The sequence below is a fragment of the Colletotrichum karsti genome (assembly GCF_011947395.1).
Source record: "Colletotrichum karsti strain CkLH20 chromosome Unknown Scaffold7, whole genome shotgun sequence".
NCBI classification, from domain to species: domain Eukaryota; kingdom Fungi; phylum Ascomycota; class Sordariomycetes; order Glomerellales; family Glomerellaceae; genus Colletotrichum; species Colletotrichum karsti.
The window spans coordinates 1,316,802-1,342,867 of record NW_024065907.1 but is presented as its reverse complement, the minus strand read 5'-3'; the positions used below and the strand labels follow the sequence as shown (position 1 = coordinate 1,342,867).

At 55.7% G+C, this 26,066-nt stretch overlaps 5 protein-coding genes across 5 annotated transcripts; 4 read left to right on the top strand and 1 right to left on the bottom strand.

The window, feature by feature from the left end:
- Positions 1–550: 550 nt before the first annotated feature.
- On the top strand, positions 551–3,208 carry CkaCkLH20_03180 (transcription factor; the record flags this gene model as incomplete). The annotated part of the gene is made up of 1 exon (XM_038885899.1): positions 551–3,208. One exon carries the CDS (start codon positions 551–553, stop codon positions 3,206–3,208), a length of 2,658 nt encoding a protein of 885 aa, XP_038749098.1.
- Positions 3,209–5,342: 2,134 nt separating this feature from the next.
- Positions 5,343–6,626, top strand: CkaCkLH20_03179 (transaldolase; the record flags this gene model as incomplete). Its single annotated transcript, XM_038885898.1, has 4 exons — positions 5,343–5,412; positions 5,593–5,876; positions 5,942–6,325; positions 6,390–6,626. The coding sequence occupies 4 exons, from the start codon at positions 5,343–5,345 to the stop codon at positions 6,624–6,626; spliced, it is 975 nt and encodes a 324-aa protein (XP_038749097.1).
- A 632-nt stretch (positions 6,627–7,258) lies between these two features.
- Positions 7,259–8,533, bottom strand: CkaCkLH20_03178 (calcineurin-like phosphoesterase; the record flags this gene model as incomplete). Its single annotated transcript, XM_038885897.1, has 1 exon — positions 7,259–8,533. The coding sequence occupies one exon, from the start codon at positions 8,531–8,533 to the stop codon at positions 7,259–7,261; it is 1,275 nt and encodes a 424-aa protein (XP_038749096.1).
- A 4,899-nt stretch (positions 8,534–13,432) lies between these two features.
- On the top strand, positions 13,433–15,379 carry CkaCkLH20_03177 (uncharacterized protein; the record flags this gene model as incomplete). Its single annotated transcript, XM_038885896.1, has 1 exon — positions 13,433–15,379. One exon carries the CDS (start codon positions 13,433–13,435, stop codon positions 15,377–15,379), a length of 1,947 nt encoding a protein of 648 aa, XP_038749095.1.
- A 3,813-nt stretch (positions 15,380–19,192) lies between these two features.
- CkaCkLH20_03176 (casein kinase I hhp1) lies at positions 19,193–25,667 on the top strand (the record flags this gene model as incomplete). The annotated part of the gene is made up of 3 exons (XM_038885895.1): positions 19,193–19,459; positions 24,497–25,058; positions 25,120–25,667. The coding sequence occupies 3 exons, from the start codon at positions 19,193–19,195 to the stop codon at positions 25,665–25,667; spliced, it is 1,377 nt and encodes a 458-aa protein (XP_038749094.1).
- Between the last annotated feature and the right edge of the window lie 399 nt (positions 25,668–26,066).

Genomic DNA, 26,066 nt, shown 5'->3' with positions numbered 1-26,066 from the left:
CTCCTTTCCCCACACTTGCCTGCTCGAGGCCGGCCGAAATTGAGGCAAGCTGTCAAAAAGGCGGTACGACTGTCGAATGTTCATCGGACAATTGACTTCCATACTTTCCCACCTTCTACTCTTCCCCCTCCGAATTCCATCTTCACATCCTCCTCTACATCCCCCATTCTCCCAAGTAAGTCAATGCTTTCTTTTCGCCGCAAACTGTCTCCAGAGGGAAGCTTGAGCATGACGCCGAAGGAAGCTACTGCTGGAGCCCGCGCAAGCTGCACCTACCCACGTGAGCTTCCCTTGAGCAAAACAGCAGCCCTCTAGACAGGCACTTTGCGCCAGAACTTTGTTCCAAGCAGTGCTTCTAAGGCACTTGTTCTTGTAGAGTAGATCAGCATTGCTTCCAACATCATGTCGTATCAATTGCCGAAGAACACTGTCTAAGTCGGCAAAAGCAAGACATGGAAACGGTCGCTGCAAACAGCTTGGGTAGAACAATGCGCTAACCTGCATAGTTGTTATCCCCTCTAGTATCCCAGCCGCTTCTTGATCGCCCATCATGTCGAAACCCTTTTTCGCCAAGGTCAAGAGCGTGCTGAGCGGCGACACCCTGGTCCTTACCGCCCCGAACAACCCCAAAGCCGAAAAGACCGTCTCCCTCGCCTACGTCAGCGCGCCTCGCCTCAGCAAGGAAGGCGACGAGCCCTTCGCTTTCCAATCAAGAGAATACCTCCGCGAGCTCGTCGTCGGCAAGCAGATCCAGTGCACAGTAGCTTACACCGTAAAGTCTGGTCGCGAATTCGTCTCTGCCCTGCTCTCCCGCGATGGCCCTTCCCTCCCCGATGAAGCCGTCAAGGCTGGCTGGCTCAAGGTCAGAGAAGAGGCCGGCGGCAAGGAAGACGACGAGGCGATCCTCCAGCGCATCGACAACCTGCGGCAACTGGAGACCCAGGCCAAGAACGAGGGCAAGGGTCTCTGGGCTGGCACCGGTGGCAACATTGAGGTTCAGAACGATCTCGGCGGCCCGGACTTCATGAAGCAGTGGAAGGGCAAGACCGTCGATGGTATCGTCGAGAGAGTTCTCAGCGGTGACCGCTTGCTTGTGCGGCTTCTGCTCTCGGATAAGAAGCACGTGCAGGTCATGACGCTCCTTGCCGGAGTCAGAACGCCTGCTACCGAGCGAACGGTCCAGTCCACCGGCCAGACCCAGCCCGCGGAGGAGTTCGGCAACGAGGCTAAGAACTTCGTTGAGGAGAGGCTGCTCCAGCGCCGCGTCAAGGTCGACATCGTTGGCGCTAGCGCTCAGGGCCAGCTCGTCGCTGCTCTGATCCACCCCAACGGCAACAAGAACATCGCCGAGTTCCTCCTGCAAGAGGGTCTGGCGAGATGCAACGACTTCCACTCCACCATGCTCGGCGAGAAGATGGCCAGCCTCCGCGCTGCCGAGAAGACCGCCCAGGGAAAGAAGCTTCGTCTGCACCAGCACCACGTCGCCAAGGCTGGCGGCTCCCAATCAGACATGATTGTGTCCAAGATCATTGGTGCTGACCAGATCATCGTCCGAACAAAATCCGATTCTACCGAGAAGCGCATCAACTTGAGCAGTGTTCGTGGCCCCCGTGCCAATGAGGCTTCTGAGGCGCCCTACAAAGACGAGGCGAAGGAGTTCCTGCGCAAGAAGCTCATCGGAAAGCACGTTCATGTGACTATTGATGGAAACAAGCCTGCCACCGAGGGCTTCGAAGCTCGCGAGGTTGCCACTGTCACTGAGAAGGGCAAGAACATCAACCTTATGCTGGTCGAGGAGGGTTACGCCACTGTTATCCGTCACCGCAAGGATGACACCGACCGCGCCTCCAACTACGACGAGCTCCTTGCTGCTCAGGAGAAGGCCAAGGAAGAGAAGAAGGGTATCTGGTCTGGCAAGGCACCTAAGCTCAAGTCGTTTGTTGATATCACCGACGTACAGAAGGCCAAGATTCAGCTTGGCACTTTGCAACGCCAGAAGAAGATCCCCGCCGTCGTCGACTACGTCAAGTCTGGTTCCCGTTTCAGCGTTCTCATCCCCCGCGAGAACATCAAGGTCACTCTGGTTCTCGGTGGTGTGCGCGCTCCTCGTGCCCCGGGCCCCCGCGGCGAGAAGGGCGAGGAGTTCGGCGAGGAGGCGGCTGACCTTGCCACCCGCCGCTTGAACCAGCGCGACGTCGAGGTCGACATCTACGACATCGACAAGGTAGGAGGATTCATCGGCGACCTCTACGTCAACCGCGAGAGCTTCGCCAAGATCCTCGTCGAGGAGGGACTGGCATCTGTCCACGCTTACTCTGCTGAGAAGTCCGGCAACGCCAGCGAGCTCTTCGGCGCCGAGAAGAAGGCCAAGGAAGGCCGTAAGGGTCTCTGGCACAGCTGGGACCCGTCTCAGGACGAGGAAGAGGAGGCCGTCGAGGTTGAGACTACCAACGACACCCCTGAGGCCTACGACAACAAGCCGAAGGATTACCGTGACGTTGTCATCACCAACATTGATGGTAACGGAAAGATTAAGATCCAGGAGATTGGAAAGGGCACCGCGGCTCTCACCACTCTGATGAACGACTTCAAGAAGTTCCACCTGGACTCTAAGAACGCTAAGCCTATCGGTGACGCGCCGAACAAGGGAGACTTTGTCGCTGCCAAGTTCTCCGCCGATGGCCAATGGTACCGTGCCCGCATCCGCTCAAATGACCGCGCGGCGAAGGTCGCCGAAGTCGTCTACATTGACTACGGCAACACGGAAAAGCAGCCCTGGTCCAAGCTGCGTCCTCTGGACCAGCCGCAGTTCACTACGCAAAAGCTCAAGGCCCAGGCTATCGACGCTTCCCTGTCATTCCTGCAGCTTCCGATTGCGGCCGAATACTACCAGGAGGCCCTCGACTGCATAGCCCAACTCACCGAGGGCAAGGAGCTGGTTGCCAGCTTCGACTTTATCGACAGCAAGGACAACATCAGCTACATCACCCTGTTCGATTACAACGTTAGCGACAAGAAGCCCGGCCCGAACGACTCCATCAACAAGGAGATCGTGGCGAACGGTCTGGCCATGGTTCCCAAGAAGCTCAAGGCGTGGGAGCGCAGCAGCCAGCACGCCGCTTACCTCAAGCACTTGAAGGAGGTCGAGGCCAGGGCGAAGGAGGAGAGGCTAGGCATGTGGGAGTACGGCGACATCACGGAGGATTAAGTGTACGGAAAAAAAGGATACCAAGGATAGGAGGAGGGACGTTCCAAAAAAGTCATACATAATATGCCAGTAGCGTTATAAATGAATGATAACGCCCAAGGTCTTTGCCAAACTGGCCTTTGTCTTTGTACGCAATGGATTGCAACTCCCGTCGTTCGGAAGTCAACCTGCGATGTGGATTTCCGAGGATGCTCAGCCATTGGGTGCTCCTCGGAGTTACGTAAACAAAGGGTTCCCCCCTCCGGTGCGGCGGCAGTCGCATCTCGCGCAAGCGGGCGAAGCGAGCGGTCGGGATCGTCGGCCGGTTCGGTACAATGTTCCATGGCACACACACAAGCACACCTACCACACCCCCGTTCCATCCGACGTACCGTACCCCCCCCCCCACTGCAGCGAGTCGCGCCGGAAACTGGAGGCTTTGCACGGTAGGAGGAGGGAGGGTGATGGAATGTCAGAGAATGTTTATCTGGACCTGGACCCGGAGTTTCCTGATACGTGACGTGGAACTTGGCGATATATCTGATCTGACATTGGCGCGGTACTGCGCTGCGGTGTAGCTTTGCCATTGACTTCCAGAGGATAGACTGAGTCTAGAAGGAGACGGAATTGTATTTCTCGTCTCGGTGCAGTGGTTCAGCGTATTCCGTCTCATGTCAAGGAAGGCTGCTGCTGACTGGACCGGGTCCACGTCCATACAGCCTCACGAAGTCGAAGCCGTAAATAACGCAATGCATCGCGTCTCCCGGTTCTGCAGCACGCTGGATAACGACTCCAGCCAGATTATATGGATCCGGGAGTCGGGGCAGGGTGACCCTTCATCTTTGAGTACATAAAGAGAGGGAAAAACGGCCCCAAGGACCCATCACGTGATGTCATAAGAAGCAGGAATGACATCAATTTTTGTGGCTATTTCCCGCGATGACGCCGCGGGTCTGTGCTACAGTTATATCAACTATTTGTTCGACCTTGGACACGATGGGAGGACGCATGGCTTGTGCTTCTGCTTTTCGTTCTTGAATGACTTGCTGTCAGTCGTCGGGAAAAAAGGGGTTACCTTAGAGAAAGAGAGAGGGAACCTTGGGCCCGGCGAGAAATATTCGGTTAACCACGTGTCCGATGTCGCCATGCCGTTTGGTCTGTAACTCCGGGTTACGGACGGGCAAAAGCTGCAACTGGAAGCTGCGGTAGGATTTTTGCAGGTGGTCACCGGTGATATTATCCGTAAGCGCAAAAGGTGGATTAGCTCAGCAAAACCCGACCTGCGGCGTCTCTTCCATTTTCTCCGAAACCAGAGACGAGGTAAAATCCGATACGTTTCGCGAACGGCCGAAAACAGCGACCGCCCGCCCGCCGGGGGGACCGTAGCGTCTGCAGCGTCAAAACGGCCTTGCACTGCGGGTATTACTTTCTGCTGAAGTGTTTTGGGAGGTCGCGGAAATACTGGGGGTATGACGATGATTCTGGGTCATGGAGGGGCAACCGTGTGAGATGGGGCGAGGGCGAGTTGGCCTGACATTACTCAACGCGCGTTGGGGATGTGCTGCCGCCTGCGAGGAGGTTCGAGATTAAGGTAGGGACAGCAGTGCAGAACCAATGCCACTGATTCATTCGGTTTTCCCGCTGGGCGGAATCAAGGACGCAAGTCGAGAAACGGCGGCAGGGGAATGGAATTCCACTGAGGGGTGCTCGTTGCTGTGTCGAGTGGTTGCGTGTGAGAGGTCCCCGTCGTGTCTGGTGCAAGGTGGGAGAGGGAGGGACGGAGGAGGGACGGGGACAAGGGACCCCACCCCGCTTTCCTCAGAGAAAATGTCGCTGGATGGCTGTGACCACGACGGGACCTACGCCTCTGTCGACGGTCTGAACTGCGTTTATGGACAAGGTGTACGCTACCACTCACACTCACTCACTAATCGCTCATCCCGTCCAATGCTGCTGCTTGCACCGGTTGCCGTCGTCCATTTTACTGCGATTTAACTTGTGCATGTACCCCCAAGTGTGGGCCTAAGCTCAACCAAAAGTCTATATATATGTAAATACCTCCACCACCACCGATCATCATCCCACCTCTTGCATCTCGTCCACGTCTCTGCATCTCGACTCAATTCGAATCTCCTCATCTCAAAATATACCCAAAATGTCTACCTCTCTCGACCAGCTCAAGTCCACCGGCACCGTCGTTGTCTCTGACTCCGGCGACTTCGCCTGTAAGTTTCCTTCCGTCGCCGTCACCCCGCCATCGTGTTACCCCTCCATCGATTCTCCCCAACCGTTCCGGGACGGGGGTCTCTTCTCTCACCAGATGAGCTATTTTCCCATAGCCCATCAACTACCACCAACAACTAGACCCAAGAACAACGCCCGCTGACCACAATCTCGTCCGACAGCCATCGCCAAGTACAAGCCCCAGGATGCCACCACCAACCCCTCCCTCATCCTCGCCGCTTCCAAGAAGCCCGAGTACGCCAAGCTGATTGACGAGGCCGTCGCCTACGCCAAGAAGAAGGGCGGCTCCGTCGACGACCAGGTCGACGCCGCCCTCGACTCCCTCCTCGTCGAGTTCGGCAAGGAGATCCTCAAGGTCGTCCCCGGCAAGGTCTCCACCGAGGTCGACGCCCGCTTCTCCTTCGACACCAAGGCCTCCGTCGACAAGGCCCTGCACATCATTGACGTACGTCTCCTCTGATGAACCCGCCGGAGCAACAGAGAATCCCCCGCTAACCGCGACAACAACAGCTGTACAAGGAGCAGGGCATCTCCAAGGACCGCGTCCTGATCAAGATCGCCTCCACCTGGGAGGGCATCAAGGCCGCCGAGATCCTCCAGCGCGACCACGGCATCAACACCAATCTCACCCTCATGTTCTCCATCGTCCAGGCCATTGCCGCCGCCGAGGCCGGCGCCTACCTCATCTCCCCCTTCGTCGGCCGTATCCTCGACTGGTACAAGGCCGCCACCAAGAAGGACTACTCCAAGGAGGAGGACCCCGGTGTCAAGTCCGTCGAGACCATCTTCAACTACTACAAGAAGTACGGCTACAACACCATCGTCATGGGCGCCTCTTTCCGCAACATCGGCGAGATCACCGAGCTTGCCGGCTGCGACTACCTGACCATCTCTGTAAGAGCCCCTGCGCCTCGTGCCAACCCTGAGATTTACAGCAAAACTAACATTCTCCGCTCAGCCCAACCTGCTTGAGGAGCTCCTCAACTCCGACGCCCCCGTCCCCAAGAAGCTCGACGCCTCCAAGGCCGCCAGCCTCAACATCGAGAAGAAGTCGTACATCAACGACGAGTCCCTCTTCCGCTTCGACTTCAACGAGGAGCAGATGGCCGTCGAGAAGCTCCGCGAGGGTATCTCCAAGTTCGCCGCCGACGCCGTCACCCTCAAGGACATCATCAAGGCCAAGGTCCAGGCATAAATCATGCGATAAGCAGTACAAATACCAAAATCAGGGGACGCCGAGGGAAAAAGGAGGCGTGGTGCGAGGAGGCAAGGCAAATTACTCAAATCATGACGTGAGAATGACTTAATGAGACGGATACACCCAAATGGATACAACAGAGATCAAAAGGGGAAGGGAAGTCGAGGGCGGTTGTGAATGATATCTTAGAGCGAGGCAAACATAGCAAAAAATCCCGTGATAGATTGCTTGGTTACTATGCTGTCGTGCCCGATCCTGTGATCTGAAGACGTGAATATGAACTATCCTTTGGTTGCAGGATACTCATTTGGCTTGTTCTGACTGGATGGTCCCTCGCAGCTACGCTTGCCTCTGGTTCCTCACAATACGGACGGAATGATCTTGAAATCGAAAACGCCAATGATATTACTATGCTCATAAGGATACGGACTTCCGTCCGTCCCGTCGTGACTCCCATTTGTACAATCCGTCCAACCCATCCCGGGTGTCCCAGTATTAACGGTCCTCTAGCTGTATCTCGCTCGTCGAGGACCTAGCTGTCCTGTTTTTTCATTTGCCGGCTTCTATCTCATAGCCAGTGTGTCTTGCTTTTTTTCTTGTTTGTCTGTCTTCTCTTCACCTTCTACTCATCACCTGTTCCTCTCCTTCTTGCTCTTCTTCTCCTTCTTGCCCTTCTTCCCGTCGTCCTTTTCGCACTTGACGCTCTTCACCGCGTGCGTCACGCCCTCCGCCGTGGCCTCGATGACGAGCGCGCTCAGCTCCCCGCCGTTGACGCACCCGGAGTCGAGGCCGAAGGTGTACTTGTCGACGCTGAGCCCGCGCTTCGAGTCGTGGCCGTAGACGACGGCGGTGCGGGGCTCCGCCTCGGGGAGGTTGACCTGGTGCTTGTTCCAGGCCTTTGTCCAGCTGCTGGAGCCGTCGCGGCGGTCTGTGGGCACGGCGATGGAGCGGTCCTCGGGCTTGCGGCGCCGCTCGTGCTCCTGCTCGATCATGTTGTCCGTGATGCCCGGCGAGGCCGTGTGCGCCTTGCGGTACTCCTCGAGGGCATTCTTGGCCTCCTTGCGGCGCAGCTCCTCGCGCGGGTAGACGAGGCCGCGCATGTTCATGACGGCCCAGGGGTCCTGTTGCTGCAGAGAGAGGCCCGGGACGAGGCCGGCGTGGACGACGACGAGGTTGCCGAGGGACTCGACGGAGCCGGCGTCGAGGATGACGGGGAGGGCGGAGAGCCAGTCGATGTGTTTCCGGGAGAGGGACTTTGCGGTGGCGCGCTCGGCGGAGTCGCCGTGCGGGAAGATGGGGATCTCGAGGTCGTCGTCGTCGTCGTTGGCTTCGGCTTCGGCCGCGGGGTCGGTCTCGGGGACGGGGTTGCCGTGGGCGTCCTCCTCGGCGACGCTGGACTTCTTCAGGCCGCGGTGGGCGAGGAGGACCCTGTCCTCGTGATTGCCGCGGACGGCGGAGGCGCCGAGGCGGATGGCGAGGTCGAGGACGCCGCGGGAGTCGGGGCCCTTGTTGATCATGTCGCCGGCGAGGACGAGGTGGTCGCCGCGGGCGACGTCGAAGTTGAGGGAGGCGAGGAGGGACTCGAGGGAGGCGCGCATGCCGTGGACGTCGCCGACGACGACGAGGCGGCGGCCCGGGTTGGCGCGGGAGGGGACGTGGCGGTCGGGGAGGGCGGCGATGTGGACGGAGAGGTCGGTGAAGCCCGGGCGGGCGGTCTGGCCGTAGGACATGGGGGCGTCGGCGGGGGAGGGTTTGGGCTTGTCGTCGGCGGCGGGGCGGCGGTGGAGGACGGGGAGGTCGAGGGAGGCGAGGCGGGCGGCGGCGAGGAAGAGGGTCGTGAGGATGAAGAAGGTCGCTATCAGGACCAGGCCGCGCCTCGGGCGGGCTGGGGCCGGGAACGTCATTGTGACGGGGTGTTCTTCTGGGGGAGGACCCCTATTTCTGTTTTGTTGTTTTCGTTTTCGGGATGTGGAGGTGAGGTTTTGAGGTGAGGATGTCGTCGCCTGCTGTGTTCGATGTCGTGACTGGTTGCGACTTTGGGCGTTGGGGGAGGTCGCGGCTCTCTCGGATCCTGCGTGCCGTGAAGCTTGAGCCCGTGGTGAGTAGGACCGAGCTAAGGGGGTTTTAAGCTTCTCTTCGGGTGGCTTGCTCTACGGATGGGATAGTTCGACCGTTGAGGAAAATAAAGTAAGAAGTCTGACGTCGTGATTTTAGGTTTGAGAGAAGCGCGGGTATCGGAGTCGATGCAGGGTGGGTTCTGGCGTGTGGTTTTCCCTTATCGGCTGCGCTTGTTGCCTAGGGGGTTGTCGTGATGAAGACGCGGTTGGTGGCCCATCTGATGGATTCAGGAGTCGTCGTGGTCGTCGTAAGATTTTCTTCCGTTTCTACCCCCAAGATGGACGCTCAAGCGGTAAACAGAAGGTTGAGGAAGAGAGAAAATGGAAACAGACGATGAAAGGAAGCAAGAATCACCCCCTCTTCTGGGCGCGCGCGAGGAGGAATCCAAAAGCAGATGCGGTGCAGATTTCGCCAAGGAGGAATTGAATTCGGAGACGTCCTGTTCGCCGCGCGGGCTGACACCAGATGGGAATAGGATAATACGGGGCGCAGGCCCAAGGGGTGTCTTTCTTTTTTTTGGGTACGAACCACCCACCGCCAAGGGTGGTTGAAGACCGGATTTTGGTGGTGGACTGGGAAAGTCGGCACGCGACGTGGCATGCGACCCCCTGCCACATCCCGATTCCCGCTGGGCAGTGCGTTCGCCCGTCAGCTGCGTCCGGGGTCCCTCTTTCAATCCATCGGGCAAAAGTCTCATTTCTGCAGCAGCCTGTGGAGGATTCGCGGACGGTGGGTTGGTTTCTTGTCGATTGCGGACTGGATTGGTTGGGAGGGGACTACGGCGGGGCGGAAGGCGGGATGAGTTGCTTTTCTTCTTCTTCTCAGTCGGATGAGGGACACTTCTGTTGCTGTGTTTGTCGATGCTGATGGGGAAATTTGAGGATGGTTATTCTTCTGCCTTATGATGCCAAGATAACTCAATCCGTTTTGTGGGAGCGGACGTCCAGACCAGGAGTTCACTCGCTGACGATCCGTAGGGAAGGCCGGCCGTCTCTCGCAGCGCCTCTCTCGTTTGCATTTCCACACGCTCTCTCTACAGTGAGACAAACAAACGAATTCTTGAGGGTGGTTGAATGGTGCTGGCGTTCCCGCCCGTCTGTCCGCCTTTCCGTTCCGCCTGTGTCACTTTCTTCCCAATACCAAGACCTTGGGTGGTCCGCCGCCAAGTGCGTCATTGCGGCACAGCAGAGGTTCCTTTGCACACGACACCCCTGTGTGCTGCATCGCATGTCTTGTGCTTCGGCTCTCCTCCGGTTTGTTTCTTTCGGAGGGCTGGGGAGTATCATCTTTTAGACAGGCCGCGGAGATAGGGTTGTCAAACCTGGGGAACGTGTTTGAAAGTCCTGTCAAACTCTGGTCAGAGCGAGGAAATTGTCTAGGGCTCTCGGGCTGAGGTGTCAAACGGCTAGTAGCTTCACGTCGTCGCTCTGACCGGAGTCAGTATCGTTGTTGGTTGAAGAAAAAAAGCAACATTTAAACAAAATGTGTGGCCACAGAAGAGCTCGTAGCGGCTAGGACAGACGTCAAAAACACATGTGTAGGTCCAGTGTCCAAAGCTGCGATCCACGACCTATTGTGGCCGAACCAACAGCAATACTCGTGTCTAAATAAGTGTAATGCATGGTGCATTCAATGGAAACGACAAAAACAGAGCCAATGGCCCCGGAAACAAAAGAATGTGACCAGCATGGGGGTCGAACCCACAATCTCCTGATGTACTTAGTCGTAGTCAGACGCCTTGCCATTGGGCCAACCGGCCAAGACAATTGAGAATGCCTGAGGCACCCGTCTTGCTTGCGACACAACGCTCTCAGGCTACCTATGAAGGGTCAATTTCATCAGCATCTTCGAGCACAATCTCGCAATCCGCATTCGCTGCCGTTTGCCTGCGCAACACGATGAAACTTTAGATACAGTGAATTACCATCGGATGATAGAAATTGAGAGTTAAGGTTACTGGTATTACGGCACCTGAGCCCAACTCAAAGGTGCGTAATGGTGACCATCCAGACATCTAGACGCCGGGCTGTTCCCTGACTAACACGAAAGTCTGATGGGCGGAACTACGAGATCGCAATATTGAAACCCTTATAAAAGTTCTTATAGATTCTTTCAACATCAGAGCCAGGCGAGAAGATCAAACAACACGATTGAGCGTTGCTCAGTCACCGTGGCTTTGGGGTAAAGAACACAACTTGAGTTTTGTAACAAACAGGCCGAGTCGAAGGTTTCAAGCCATGTAAGGTAATTAGAGTAGGAACTGAATGAGCTAGCTTCAAAACCCACGGTTGAAGCAAGGTTGTCATGATTGTCTTGTGCGAAATGTCTACTGTTAACACTTCATTACATGATGCCGAATTTGACTTAACTGCTATGAAAGCGCTGAGGATATTCTCGTTCTGTTCATCAATTCTCCATGAACGGCTTGATCAGTCTTAGTAACTCTGTTTTTAGGCCCTTTTTTTTGGCCGAGGGGAACCTGTTTTATCCAAGTAAAGAGAATCAAGCCTACGTTCTCCGAAAGCAATGCATCGTAAAGACCTTCCACTACTGTCCCTTGGCTAGGTTGTCCAGTCATCGGAGCACAGGCAAGAGAACAACCTAACGCTCAATACCACCACGCGGAGCAAAGAATCCTCGAGAAAGTCTCCGACCTCGTCATGTATCCATGTTTCACCCCCCGAACCAACAGAAAGGTAACACTCATAGACACTGGCGGACTTTCTTTTCATACGAACCTCACATATCGAGACAATCGAGTTCATCCACACCCTCGTCGATGATAGCAGTCATGAGCTTAGCAGGATCCTCTACCCCTAGGCTATCGTCGATCTAGCCACAACTTCCGTGCTACTTCCTAGAGTCACATTCAGGGTTACCTTCAGCAGATTATCTTCTGCAACTACGTGTAAGATAAATATCTCGCTTTCGAGAAAGCTGCCGAGAAATTTGGGAAGAGGTACTCGAGATCGAGTATCCGGCCGAGGTGCTGGACCACATGAACATCGTCCAAAGAGGAGGCATCAAGATCGAGACAAGCCGGACTCTCGACACGAGAAATTCGAATATCAAACCCCTACAGACAACTCGCCGGCGCCTGAATAACGAGAAGACCGAGGGTGTGCTGCAGTCCGGTTTACTGTTGCCGAATACTTCCAGTCCGCCTAGAGCCAGACTGCATTCTTTCGCCAGTTCTTCGAGTTCGTTGGTTGTATCGGTCTCATGAATCCGGGGCGGCATCAGTTCGCGGGGATGAAGTTCTATAGCGAGATACCGCGAGTTCGTCGTCGGAGGGGCGTGCTTCCCGGAGTCGAAGCCGGTGGCCAGGATGTTCTGGATAAAAACAGCCGGGGGTGGGAGCCCTTTTAAAGGGTCGAGGATTTCGGGACTTCTAGATGTGGACCGAGGAAACACGAGTCCGAAAAGGTGTACGAACTCGTGTTGCATACGATGGGCTTTGACTGGGTAACTTCGTCGTGGATTGAGTTCACTGAGACTAGTAGATTGTTCTTTTTGTAATGTCATCGGAATATTCGACTCTATATATCTATTCTGCCTATAGTTAGTATTTTATCCAAGACATTTGAAGACCATGATTAGCCACAAAACCAAAGCAATTTGTCTTGGTCGTGTTGCAGGGCTTTTGTTTTTAAGATATTGTCAGTATGTTTTCGTCAAGCTGGTCAGACGGCGGTCTGATGAATCCACAGCCTGACCAAACCCTTAATCAGGCAAGAATTCACTCGAAATACACACGCGGAGGACTTTGGTAAGTGATGGATTGGAGAAGGGCATTTTGGGTATTTCAAGCAGAAACTCAACAAAAGCAAAGAGAACGATGGTTCGTTCTCCCAGAAACAACCGACGATGCTCAATCAGGAAAGGTCAAGTCCTACCGTAACAGCGCATCTCAGCTCCCCAGAGCCTTAAACTTGGCCGCTACCTCAGCCCTAGCGACCAAAAAGAAAACAAAAAACGACGCCGAGTCTCCAATCACAGAAGACCCCTGTGACGGCATTGTGCTGACGATCGTCCCCTCCGGCCGCTGCAAGGATCCCAATCAGGCTGCCAGCAGGGCGCATTTCGTGTGTCTCGTTTCTCAGGGATTGGAGATTGGCGGTTGGTTGGTTGATTTCCTAGATGGAATCAGGGACACGAACAGGCCGCAGCAAATGGTGGTATGCAAGACAGGCAGCAGAATTGCAGTGCAGCTGAGGGCGGAGGCAACACCTGAGCGGTGAGGTCATTTGCCTGCGCTGCGCCGCGCCAACAAACATCCAAATTCAATTAATTGCTCCATCATAACGAACCCTTGGGCCCCTAATTTTGAACCCATGCTGTCGGGTGCCTAGGCTCTGCGCTGTGGGTTTTAATTGTCCGAGACCGAAGTGCTGATGTCGTCGAAAAAGACCTGGACCGGGACTTTCTATTGCCCAAAGAAACCAGCACAGCACAGCACAGCGCTAAGCCGAGAAGAGAGAAGGCGCTGCGGCTGGAAAGCTAACCTTGGCTTCCTTCCTCCCGCCTTCCTCGCCGCGCAACTCTCTTTTTCTTCTTTTCTCCTTCTTTCTTTACTCCAAACTGGCGACGAGACTGAAGGAAAGAGATAACCGCATTCGAGATCTCGAGCAACCAGACAGCAGAGAAAGAGAAAGGGAAAGAGAGAGGGTGTGTGTGGACCGAAAATGGGCACCAGTCCAGGACCTCCGAAGCAGCCTTCTTACGCGCCCTACACACCACAACCACAATACCACGTCCAGCCACCCAAGCAATCCAAGTCGCCGCAACCTCAAAACCAACAACACCAGTACGGATATTCGCCGTATCAAGCGCCGCAGCAAACACAGTACTACTTTCCTCCTCAACAACAACACCAACATGCCGCTTCCACGTCTCCAGTTCCGACAACCGCTACCTCTCACCAGCAGCATTTCCTCGCCGAACTAGAGGCCCCTCAGATCACTCATACATCGAGACCGACGTCATCATCCTCATCCGCCGCTCCCGCCGCCGCTGCCGGCAAAGATGGAGTTCCCGTCTTCGAGATGGCTGCCGAGTCAGCCCCGGCCAAGCCCACCACCCCGCGGCCCGTGTCTTCGTCCGGCTCCGTCTCTCCAGCTGCGAACGACACGGCAGCCCAGAAGCCCCTGATCCAGGCGAATCCATGGGGCTTCTTCCTCGAAGACGACCCGCCGGCCAGGACCGATTCGATCTCGCCGAGCAAGGAGGGGAACGCCGACGAGATGCTCTCCGTGAAGCCGTTAAAGATCGTCAAGACTGGCCCTGGCTCGCCCAAGCCGGACCAAGAAGCCGATTCGAAGCTTGGAAACGGGCCGCAGAGTGGCATCGCAGATCCCGCCTCAACGCAGCCCGTGCTTCCGGAGCAGTCCCCGGAGGTGGGACTCCCTGTCCAGCAAGGTGGAGAAGCATCTCCCGATGATGCACCCCTGGCTCCGGCGCCGTTAAACATCTCTCGGCCTCCGGCCCCGACCACAGCGCCGCCGCCGGTCCCCACCGGAAGTCCTCCTCTCATCATCCCCCCGGCCGGGACGTACCCCATTCCTCCTGCCGGAACGTACCCACCTCCAAGCCCGACCAGACCGGGCTCAGGGCGCCAGCCGTCACCGGCGCCGCAAATCAACCTCCCTATGCACCCTCGTCCGACCAGCGCCTCATCTGCGAGGCCCGTATCCGCCGGGACTTCGGCTGTAGTGACGCCTCTTTCACCGGCTCACACTGGAGCTACCACGGCTCCTTCGCCGCAACAGCCTCAATATGCGACCGCCCACTCTCTACAGCCGTCATATTCGCAAGCTCCATCGCAGGCCTACACTTCGGCGACTCCCGTCAGTCCCGTCTTCGCCCATGCCGCGCTTCCCCCGACCTTGCCTATGAGCTCCTACTTTCCCCAGCAGCCATCATACGCTCGCCCAGACGCCAACCAGACACCTCCGGCGCACCACAGCCCAGCCGCTTCTCTTTCGAGTATCGCCGCCGAGCAACCCACATACGCCTCTCCACCACCCTCGTATACCCAGGCAATCTCCCAGGGTCGACCCGCAAACGTATCGCCAGCATCATCAACACCTGCGACAACAGCGCCTCTCTCCCCGATGACCACTGCCAGCACCATCTCGTCCTACCCCTTCTCACCCGCAGATATCGGTGCTCCGTCACCGAACCCCTCGAACGTAACGCCTCTGCAGCAACACCCATACAATCCCCATGCGCCCCCGATCCCGCAGCCGTCCTACGTCAACGGTCCCCAGGGCTGCACACCGACGCCTCCTCCCCTCCCGCCAAGGACGTCGCCGGCACAGAGCTATGGAGGCCATCCCCAAAACCCCTACGGCCCGCCCCCGACGAGACTTAACTACACGTCACCACCGGCCCCGGCAAAGTCCAGCTCGGGCCTCTTCGGCCACGCAAAGAAGCTGCTCGACAGGACGACCGACTTCGTCGACCAGGCCATCACGCCTTACCTCCAGGACAACCGGTACAGACCGCCGCACAGCCAGTACGGCCAGCACTCGTACCAGTATCAGTATCAGTATCCCCCGAATCGCCCGCTCCAGCCGGGGCAGTACTACCAGCAGGCGCCCCAAGGATACGCTCCCGCGCAACGTAGGTAGCTCTTCTGCCAAGTCGTTCGAGTTGGCTGTTAATGTGGGTATAGCAACGTACGCCGCGCCCCAGGCTTCTCGTAATAATTCCAACACGCCACGTCCGACGTAAAGGAGGGACCTAATAAAAGCAGAGTCACGAAGACGGGAAATTGGCAGAGCATATCGTAGCCTCACTGACGGCGCGCGAGAACGCTCTGCGAGACTGCGATCCGTTCAGGACGTCTGGCGGTAGACTCGCGCCGCTGGGGCATCTAGCGACGTCCTGCGGATACACATACATATGTACCGCGAGTCGCAAACACAGGAAAACAGCCCTTCGAGAGACGCAAGGTGCACCTCGCAAGATGAGATGAATCGTGCTCAGGGGAGCCCAGACCGGCGGGGCGGCTACATATGACGGATATCGTCCCGGATTGCGAGTCAAACGGCCGGATCGACACGCGCGCGGTTCAAGGATGTCGTCGACGCAGTCTCGGTCACATTCTCGCTCACGGGATCATGCTCTTACGCGGCACGTCACGGGCTGGTGGTGATCTGCCATGATCTACCTCGAAGCACATATTGTGATGATATTACGCAATCAGGCATTTTTGATGTTGGCTTGTAATATATATACACGATGTACATGACGATTTAGATCCTATAACATAATCGCGTAAAATACATGTGCAAACGTCACTACACATAAGAAGTTTTATCGTATGACAATGGGTTCTATTGTTTCTGTCGACCTTCCATCCAGAGGCGAGGGCCATCATCGCATACCTTCCAATTCTCATCGTGCCTGATATCGACTTCATCAGGATGGCGAGTTCGTCTCAAGATAACACGTCAAGTACTGACAGATATTATCCGGTATTATCCTCGCGATGACCAACCGTGATGTGCAATACAATACCTACATGAGTTTTTCGTGATCCCAATCATTTCTGTGATTGTTATTTCGCGGTCTCGACTCCGAAGCCAAGTATGCCGTTGGATACTTTCCCTCTCCGTCCTACACACGGTTGGTTTTTCAATAAAACGGCGAGGCCATGTTAACCTACGCAGACCGGAATACACTGACTTTCGCAGGGAATTCGATTCGTGATATAGGGGTGGGGGAGGGTATGCTGCTTTTCGACGGCTCTTCATCCACTGAACTAAATCACATCCTCCATGTGACTATTACTCATCTAGATGTATTACTCAGCTCTCTCCATCGCGTATTAGTTAGATCCGCGACATCGTCAACGAGGTTACTCCATCATCAGACATGCTCTGTACGATATGCCGAGAAGCGGCAGGGGGCAGGCACCTGCGATCCTGCTCCAACCCCAAGTAAGAGGCGCACTCCGGAATGATCTGGACTGATGCCCTGATTTGCCTCTTTCAATCGTTCACGGCGCCGAGGATGGAGACGGCAGAGCTGATGCTTCGAAACCGGGTTGGAACCTTTTGCTTTGATGTGGTTTCGTTTCCCCTTTTCGTCTCGGAGGATGAGGACTCCTCTGGCGAAACACACCGAACTGTGCAACCCATCAGGAAACCAGAGCGCACTTTTATCTTTGGACGCCGCGACAGGTCTTCAGGATTTCCGCGAACAGCTTTTGCAACAGGAGTGTGCGCGGCGTGCGAGTACGCGGCGGGTTATGAACGAAGCGCTGAGAAAGTTCTGATACCACCACTCGATCCTGCTTGTGAATTTCGCGCCGTGGATCGCATCCCGCCCGATATTGCCTAACGCGAGAATCAACCACAACAATTAGGATTCACTCCCCGATGGCGGCAGTCTTAGAACAGCTCGGAATATGATGATGTATAAATGAAAAATGCAGCTTGCCGTACCCCTCTCCACGAGCAGAAGCTCGACGCACACGGCTGGGGCTCGGGCAAACCTGTGAATCGACCGGTTCTGCACCATGCAGGACTCGGACGAGGAATGACAGGTGGCAGGCGGGCTTCTCTGATATACGAGACGTATAGGAACGCCTGGACGGGTGCTTCAGGTGACGAAATGCAGGTCTCTTTTCACCCGTAACCTCGCAAGGTGTGAGGTAGTCGATTGCGACTATATTGGCCGGATGGAGAGAGCCGGCCGGGCAGATACGTCAACAGCGAGAAACACATTGATCGGGAGGACGAGTCTAGGAGCAAGCCTCTGGCGTTGGCGCGTTGCGGACGGGTACTGCAGGATGAATTTCCGGCATCGAGGAATGGGGCAGCATCGTGAGATATCATGGCGGTTGTCCGCTCACCAAGTCGAACGGCAAGGTGGGAGCCGTCTGACTGTCATGTTGCTGGCGTCCATGACTGGCGTTGAGACAACACCTTTCACCAACACAACACCTTTCACCAACAACGATAGTTGTCAAGTGAGCTGCGACAGCTACTTTGCAAGACAGGCTGCTGGTAGTCAAGTTGCACAACTGTACGAATGGCCCGTGGAAGACCATTCACAAAGAGTTGCGAATCGATGCCAGGTCACTGGGCTCAAGTCTCACCCGGAGAGCCGTCGAATGCAACGTCGAACCTGCGAAGGACATCGACATCCCTCGAAAACTACTATTACGACATGGCCCTGGTTCTGTTTAGCGCGGAGGACGACGTGTACCATGATCAGTTTTTCTTGTTGGCTGCAGTGTCTCCCTTTGGCCGAGAAGTCGAGCCACTAACGCTCAGGTTTGCTCCTGTTCAAGACTGAGCATGGATGTAAGTGTCCTAGCCTGTTGAACATGGGCGTGGTTGGGGAGCTTGAACGAGGTCCATGGCTGAGCAGCATTGCAGAGTGACATGTGCAAGTTGGCTGATGCTCCTCCACAGTCTGTCGAGACACGATAACCTCGAATCGATCTCAGGGTCTCTCTCGACGGCATACCCGCATGGCATCCTACTCGTGCAGTACCACGTGGTAGCAGTGCGCGGCACGGGAGCAGGGTCAAGCCATGCGAGCAGGTAGCACCGAGAGGGCGGGTTGAGAACGATTGACGTTGGGATTCCCGGTGGAGTCGGGCTCCATGACGCTGCGTGCAGACGGGTCGTCGAAGGGGAGAGAAAATACTTTTCCGTTCATGTGTCGTGTGCTGCAAGGTTCGTCTCAAGTTTTCTGAGCTGCGGGTGATGACCGAGATGGCGGACTCGAGTCATTGGATTTGCCATCGACGGTCGGTAGATGGATCTTGGAGGATTAGTTTTTGCCTCTCATGCTTCGATTGCTCCAGAATATCCAAGTATATCGGCACACGCTATCGGCAGCAACCATGGCCATTGCACTCGTTGAAAACTGGACCTTGTGCAAGGAGAATATCGCCCTGCCGGACCCTCGATCCACGGCAGCAATTTGCCTGCCGAGCTGCCGGGAAATCAACGGAGGCCTCGATATCAAATTCACCTGCTCGCCCAGGACCCCCGGCCGGTCACTAGCTCCATCTTACCGAGGATCCGGAGGGTGGGAAGGGTAGAAGCGTTCATGGCTTTGTTGTGCGGCCCGGAGCATAATGTGGGATGGTCCGATAGCGTTTCAAGGCCTTCGGGACCGGACATGGGGTGCGGATTGGTCGTTCCTGAGCCACACCACGAAAGGGCTCGTGTAATTGAAGGGGCAGAAGAAATGGCAGAGGCTCTGGCGGCCAGGGTCGTTTCGGCGGCAATCGTGTATCAGATATTCGGATATACGCCTGAACTCGTCCCCCCTCGACTCATTTGCAGCGCGAGCGCGGCAACAGGTGACATCTCACGGGAGACCGCGTACAGTCCGGTTATCAAATAGCCAATCTCGCAGCCGAGACTTGTGCAGCCTGTCGTGACATGTTGAATACCGTCTCGTCATTCAATCATGACATGCAGCTGAGATCCTGTGACTTGAGCGTATTGGAGCCATTGCCTAAAAGCAGGCAAGATCAGGCAACTTGCAGACTCGGTGTCCACGGCGCCAAGCAGCCCTCGGAGCCAAAGACGAACCAAGGCAAGCGGATCGGTGTTGCTGATGTGGTTGGGCCCATCCGCGATGTCGACCCTGCCGATGGATTGGCCGAGGCGGGAAATCCGAAAGCGATCGGCGTTGGCTGGAAGCGCATCGACCTTTGGTTGAACGGTTTTCTGACCTCTGTACGTCTTGGCTTTGCGGGGGTGCTGGAAGCATCGGCAGCAGTTGGCATTCTTACGCAGTATTGTCAAGGTACAACACCAGCTCAGTCTTGACACTTCTTCGGCCTCTTGGGCCTCATGTTTCACGATTTCAGACCGTGAGCTTAGGGCAATAGCTGAAGCTGGCTTTTATGCTGGGTTGCGCCATTACGACAAGCCAAATACGCCGCGGGATTGTGGGGAGCTGGTTGCCTCGGTGTTGTTGGCGTCGGGGTTTCCAAGATAGCCCTGCGACAACTAGAATGACAGGCTTCTGCGAAGTGGAAGAAGGGTTGGCTTTCGGCCGGGTGCGGACTAAGCTTCTGCTAGCCTGGGTGTCGTCGTCCCAAGTGACGGTAGGACAAAGCTGGGTAGGGCGTCTGTTGGCTGGCGAAGGACGACGAGTGACGTTTCTGAACCGACGCTACGGAGACGGACTCTCACACCGTCTCTCTTTGATGCGTACGTGCGGTGCCAGTAGCAAGGGCTTGTAGGCTGCCAACGGCGGTGAGTTTCCAGAAAGCACAAGCTACCCCATCTACCGCTTCTCGAACGTCTTAATTTAGCATGTTGACATGCACCAACCTGCAGCCTCCAGGGTGGGAAGCGAGCTTACTTAGGAATGCTGGCTGGGCGTCGTATGAGGGATATTGTGTGGCTTTCTCGAGCTTTTGGAGGCCGCCTCCCGATTACGCCGTTTGCCGGGCTTCAGTTCTGGAGTTGTAGATAGTTGCTCAAGTCCACAGACACCGCCGAGAAATCGGTAGTGTTCCGCGACAGGGATCGGTATCTCAACATCGACCTGGAACTTGGCCGAACAACACAGTCGTTGGGGGATTCAACCCGATCAGATGTCTTCACTCATCAGTTGATTTGATGTTTGTTGCAGCTCATGATGATCGGGTTGTAAATGGCGTCATTGTAATTGAAAACGAAGCAGCAACCCGTCATCGTGGAATTGATATATCGTCTTCCAATTGGGATGCTTCGCTGTGTCAGCCGGGCCGCGAGACAGGGCGCACCGGTCGTGAGCGCTTCCGCTAATTTTACCCGGCATGCATGGAATACGGTTCCAGTTGCGCAAGAGGCTAGGGATCGTAGTCTAGGGATTGCTGCCCAACTCCGAGACAGCTGACAAGGGTTGACGGTTCGGACGTCTGAGTCGTGGCTGTCGGCCATGAGCGGACAAAAGCTGGAAGTTGACGAACCAAATCATGGTCAAGAAACATCGAAGCTGGGAGGTGCTGGCTTTGTTTTGTTAGGGGACGAGGCCGGTACTCCGCTTGGCTTTTAATTTCTTGCTTGTTCAGTTTTTGAGACCATTGGCTGGTAACTTGGGGCGAGAGTGACGTGGGAGCTATCAAGTGGCTTCTGTGTCTTTGGGGCTTCCGACGCCACAGCTTGCTACCCCGGCGCCCAGCTTGCCTAGCAACAGCAGAAGCGGAGGTGAGATGTGGTCGGCGATGAGCGGTTGCATTGCAGGTTTTGTCTGCTTTGTATCCGTACATCGCAGGGTAAGGGGTGGAGAGGCAGGGAGGAAATCCCCTTGTCACCGCCCCTTGCGGAAGATCCTTTGCAGTTTGAAGGAGGGTGAGGATCAAAGGGGGAAGGAAGCATTGGCACTGATATTCGATATCTCGGACGACAGCACAGCAAAATCCGAGAGAGGGTTCTTGCATGCCGGGCGACGGCGGCACGACAGGGTAGGTAGCCAGCGAGCTCTCCGAGCCGACGATTGTGCCACGGTGACGAGTCGCCAGAACCACGTCGGTTTGTCTTTGCATGATCATATCAAGTCATGGACGCTATTCATTCCTCGAAATTGGCAAACCGATGTGGTGCTGCTAGTGCTCCCGGCCGCTTGTTTGGATTGTGGTCTCCTGACCGACTCTCCTGGATTCGTTTTTGTTCGAGCGCCCTCATTTAGCCGCGCAGTCAGGAGCGGTGAGGCTCCCGCTGGCGGACGATTAGCGCATTCTCCTTGTTAGCCGGAGCTGTATCAGCTGAGGGAGTACTGAATCTGATAGTAGACGCTGGTAAGTGCGGCAACATGGATGATGAGGGTTCAATGTTGCCCAATATGCCGGCTCCCGTCAGCAATTGACATGGATTGGCATGATGATGGCGTTGAATCCTTAAATTGAGGACATCCAAATTGACGTTGGAGTTGCATGCGGCAGGTAAGGTGAGGTACCTGGAGCTCGGTCGACGGTCAATAGGGACTCGCAAAGGGCGCACGTATGTCTTGCCCTTGCGGAAGGTCGTGTGAGTCTGTGACTTTGGAGTCTAATGCAGTCCGTCTGGTTCCTGAAGAAGTGGTTCGCGTACTGCATGTACTTGGACATGGGCTTTGGTTGCCGATATCGTTGGCGGGTGAAAGCTCGCAGATGCCGAGGGATATTCGGGGCTAGAGGCCGGGAAGGCGTTGGTTGCGGCAGAATGCGAGAATGGCGACGGCGATGCTGATTAAGGGACGCCGTTTTCTTTTAATGTAGAGGTATTGGCATGTTGGCGGGAATGAAGGATGTGGGCATTCAGGGTCCATCCCGCTGCGGCGCTTTCGCCCCTCTCGCATCATTCCCGTGTTATTGAGGCCCCCGAAGTAGCTCTATCTCGGGTTTGTTCCCTGAATTCCAGGCTCGTCTTCCGGAAGCAGCGAGGCAAGACAGGGATCGTGGGTGTTCGTGGCGGCATCTTCAGGCTCGTTAAGGATCGTCAAGGGCGCGTGTTGGGCGGTAGGCGCTTGTCGGACAGTGAAATTTCCCCCTTTGGAGGAGTGGAGCGTGGAAGTAGGGTTGGCCAGGACCCAATGTCTCTTGTCCGGGTGTTCCTTGTCGTCGCCTAGTGGAAGGGCGTTGATTGCATTGAATTGCGTGTCCAGTGCGTTGTTGCAATGTCGAAATGGCTCCAGATGGGCATGATGAGACTTGATGCTTGGCCAGGCCACAGGCCACAGGCCACTGATCAGGTTATTATTCTGTGCCTTGGTCGGTGGAAGAATTGGAAATCGAGGAAAGCCTGAGCTGTGCTGGCAATCCACGTAAGGTAGGCTGCCCTGCAGACTGGGGCTGGGCGATGGCTGATGTCAGGCCGTATTGTAATTATCTTGCTTGTTCCTGCCATGGTTTGCTTGCTGGTCTCTGCTTTGCGGTGCCTCCCCGCCGACGGGACAGGGCGACAATGACAGGAACAAAAGAAAAGGAAAATCCGAAGTTGAAGTCGAGGGCGGGGGCTGGCTGAGGTCACAGACCATATGGATCGGTCAATCAATGCCGGAGGCAGATACGGATACCAGGACTGGACTGAAGTAGGAGCCCTGGAATTTGAAGCTTAGATATCCGGTCCAGGGCGAAGGAAGGAACGCCTGTCCCTCCACTCCTGCATCAAAAGAGGCGGGCGGTACGAACCCGGACCACCTCACCCCAGGTAGGTAGGCAGGTAACCGACAGGAAGGCTGGGTGCTTGATGCTTCAACAGGCGAGTTGACGAAGAGGCATTGAGATGCATTAAATGCAGCGGGGAAAGGATTGATATCGTGATGACGGCAGGCACAATACCTACCTACCTTACCTGAGGTGGTAGAAAATAGATGGAGGAAGGTACCTCTCCTGGACCAGGAATCGCGTCAGGAAAGAAAGAACAAAAAAAAGAGGTACCTGGACATGCACGCGTTTTTTGCCCGTTGTCGCACGTACCTTCCTTTCCCGTCAAAGTACCCTCCCGCGTAAAAAATCATAGGCCTGGGCCAGCCCGGACCACCTACCTAAGGCTCCTCTCTCTCTCACCCACTCCGTGTTCCGTCCACCGCCCACCCACCTCTCTCACTCAACCAACTCCACGCCCAAGCCCGTACCCATTCACAGCGCTTTCTGCCCGCGGTCTGTCTGCCTACTCCGTACCTAACCCCCCCCCAGCCCAGTGGTCCGCCGCCCGCTGCCCGCTGCCCGCCAGCCAGAGCCAGCCCTCCTCACTTTCTGCCTTTCTCGCTTTTCGCCTCCACTTTGGGCTCCCATCCCATTAAGGTACCCTTTTCCCTTCCCCTTCCTCTTCCTCCAACCTTCGCCTTACTCTTCTTCCTTCACCCCACGATCTCTTTTCGAGCCCTTGATTTCAAAGGCCCTCAATACCCAACACCACGACCTGTCCCTCCCCAATTTGGACACGGCTTTAGTTGGAGAGGTTTCCACCTGCATCAGCATCATTTACAAAAATTCCCTCGACCTCCCGACCCTCGACTCACCGCCAGTCTCTCCAGACTCTTTCGTCTCCATCTCAACTTCCCCGAGCCATATTCTACCACCGGTCGGCCTCTTTCGTCACAGGTACCTCCTCACCAACCGACAACCCCCGAACACGTCCACGCAATCACCGGTTTCGACACCACCGAATACAACAAGATGTGAGTATCATCTCCTGCAGTTTGCTTCATTGTTTGCTTCATCAGCAACCTCGATGATGTCCCCGTTCTCGGATCACTCTCGGGTTAAGCATCAGTCGACGCGAGAGCCTCAGGTAGCCTCGGGTTGATTGAGGTTCTCGGTGGATCCGAGCTTTGCCTCAATCAACCTGTCGCTTCCGCCGCCTCAACCAACCCTCTCCACTCTTCAACTTCCACCTTCCTTCCTCTCTCCGAAACACTCTTCCGTACCTACTTAGCCATCCACCTAACGTCACGTACTAAGAATTTTATTCCTTCATGCATCAACGCTGACCTTTCTACCCTCAGTCTTCACACAGCTTCACTGCTGACGTCTCTCACAACCCGTCAATCGACACCCTAATATTTATCTCAAATCGCTTCCTTCCTCGTGGAAAGAAGCACTCAGAACATATCGGCCAAGATGACCACCATGGTGAGTTGGCACCCCGGAAGCGGTTTGGGGCAAAATACGGCATGGGCATGTTCATCGGACGACGTTGTTGGTCTCGTGTCGACTCAACACGTCTGATGTCGGTGAAGAGTGCCCAGCTTGTCTCGCTCCAACTCGATCTGCTGGTACCGTATCTAACATCTTCTAGGATCTCCGCGTTGGTAACAAGTACCGCATCGGTCGCAAGATCGGTTCTGGTTCGTTCGGTGACATCTACCTCGGCACCAACATCATCTCCGGCGAGGAAATCGCCATCAAGCTCGAGAGCGTCAAGGCCAAGCACCCTCAACTTGAGTACGAGGCCAGAGTCTACAAGTCGTTGGCTGGCGGCGTCGGCATCCCCTTCGTCCGTTGGTTCGGCACCGAGTGCGACTACAACGCCATGGTCCTCGACCTTCTCGGCCCCTCTCTCGAGGATCTGTTCAACTTCTGCAACAGAAAATTCTCTCTCAAGACGGTACTGCTGCTTGCCGACCAGCTGATTTCTCGCATCGAGTACATCCACGCCAAGTCATTCATTCACCGTGACATCAAGCCCGACAACTTTCTTATGGGCATTGGCAAGCGTGGCAACCAGGTCAATGTGATTGACTTTGGTCTGGCCAAGAAGTACCGTGACCCCAAGACTCACTTCCACATTCCTTACAGAGAGAACAAGAACCTTACCGGCACGGCTCGTTACGCCTCCATCAACACCCACTTGGGTGTCGGTATGTTTTCATCTCCCAACTGACCCAGTCCTGCCCCTTTCCGCTGCTGACGATTCCGCAGAGCAATCCCGCCGTGACGACATGGAGTCCCTCGGCTACGTCATGCTTTACTTCTGCCGCGGATCCCTCCCCTGGCAAGGACTGAAGGCTGCTACTAAGAAGCAGAAATACGACAGGATCATGGAGAAGAAGATGACCACCCCGACCGAGGTCCTCTGCCGCGGCTTCCCCAACGAGTTCGCCATCTACCTGAACTACACCCGATCCCTCCGATTCGACGACAAGCCCGACTACAGCTACCTCCGCAAGATCTTCCGTGATCTCTTCGTCCGCGAGGGCTTCCAGTACGACTACGTTTTCGACTGGACCGTCTACAAGTACCAGAAGAACGCTCAGGCCATCGCCCAGGCCGCCGGAGCCAATGAGGAGGATGAAAAGGCGCGGGCATCTCGCACTGCCACTACTGCTGGTCAGCCGACCCCTCAGTCTGGCGCTAATAAGCCTAACGCCCTTCCCAGCTCGCGCCGCAAAGTGATTGAACGAGGATCTGGTGCTGGTGTAAACACCCCAGATACCAACCGTGCCGTCGGTGGAAGCGACAGGATGTAAGTACCACCTCGGAACCTATCCAGGCAAGAAGGCCGCGAGCCGGAAGATCAATGGCTGACAAGAGCATGCTGACTTAGTGGACGATGAAATAGTTTGCGCTCGGCTACGAAAAGCGCACCGTATGGCTCGAATTCTTATCTGCCCAAGTGATCACCGACGACGGCAACCATACGCATCTGTCCACCTATTGGGAGTATGATTTGACCGGCTTACTGGCGTCATCCTTCCGTGGCATGGCTTCCAGGCATCACGATTGGTACGGGTTCTGCTCACCAGCAGGGTCTTTTTGATGATACGCCTTGCCACGCGAACCGGTCGCATCCCCATTTCTTTACGCATTCTCAACTTTGTTCTTCGACATGTCTGGGTTGTTTTCTCTGCATGGCTCATTTCTTCATG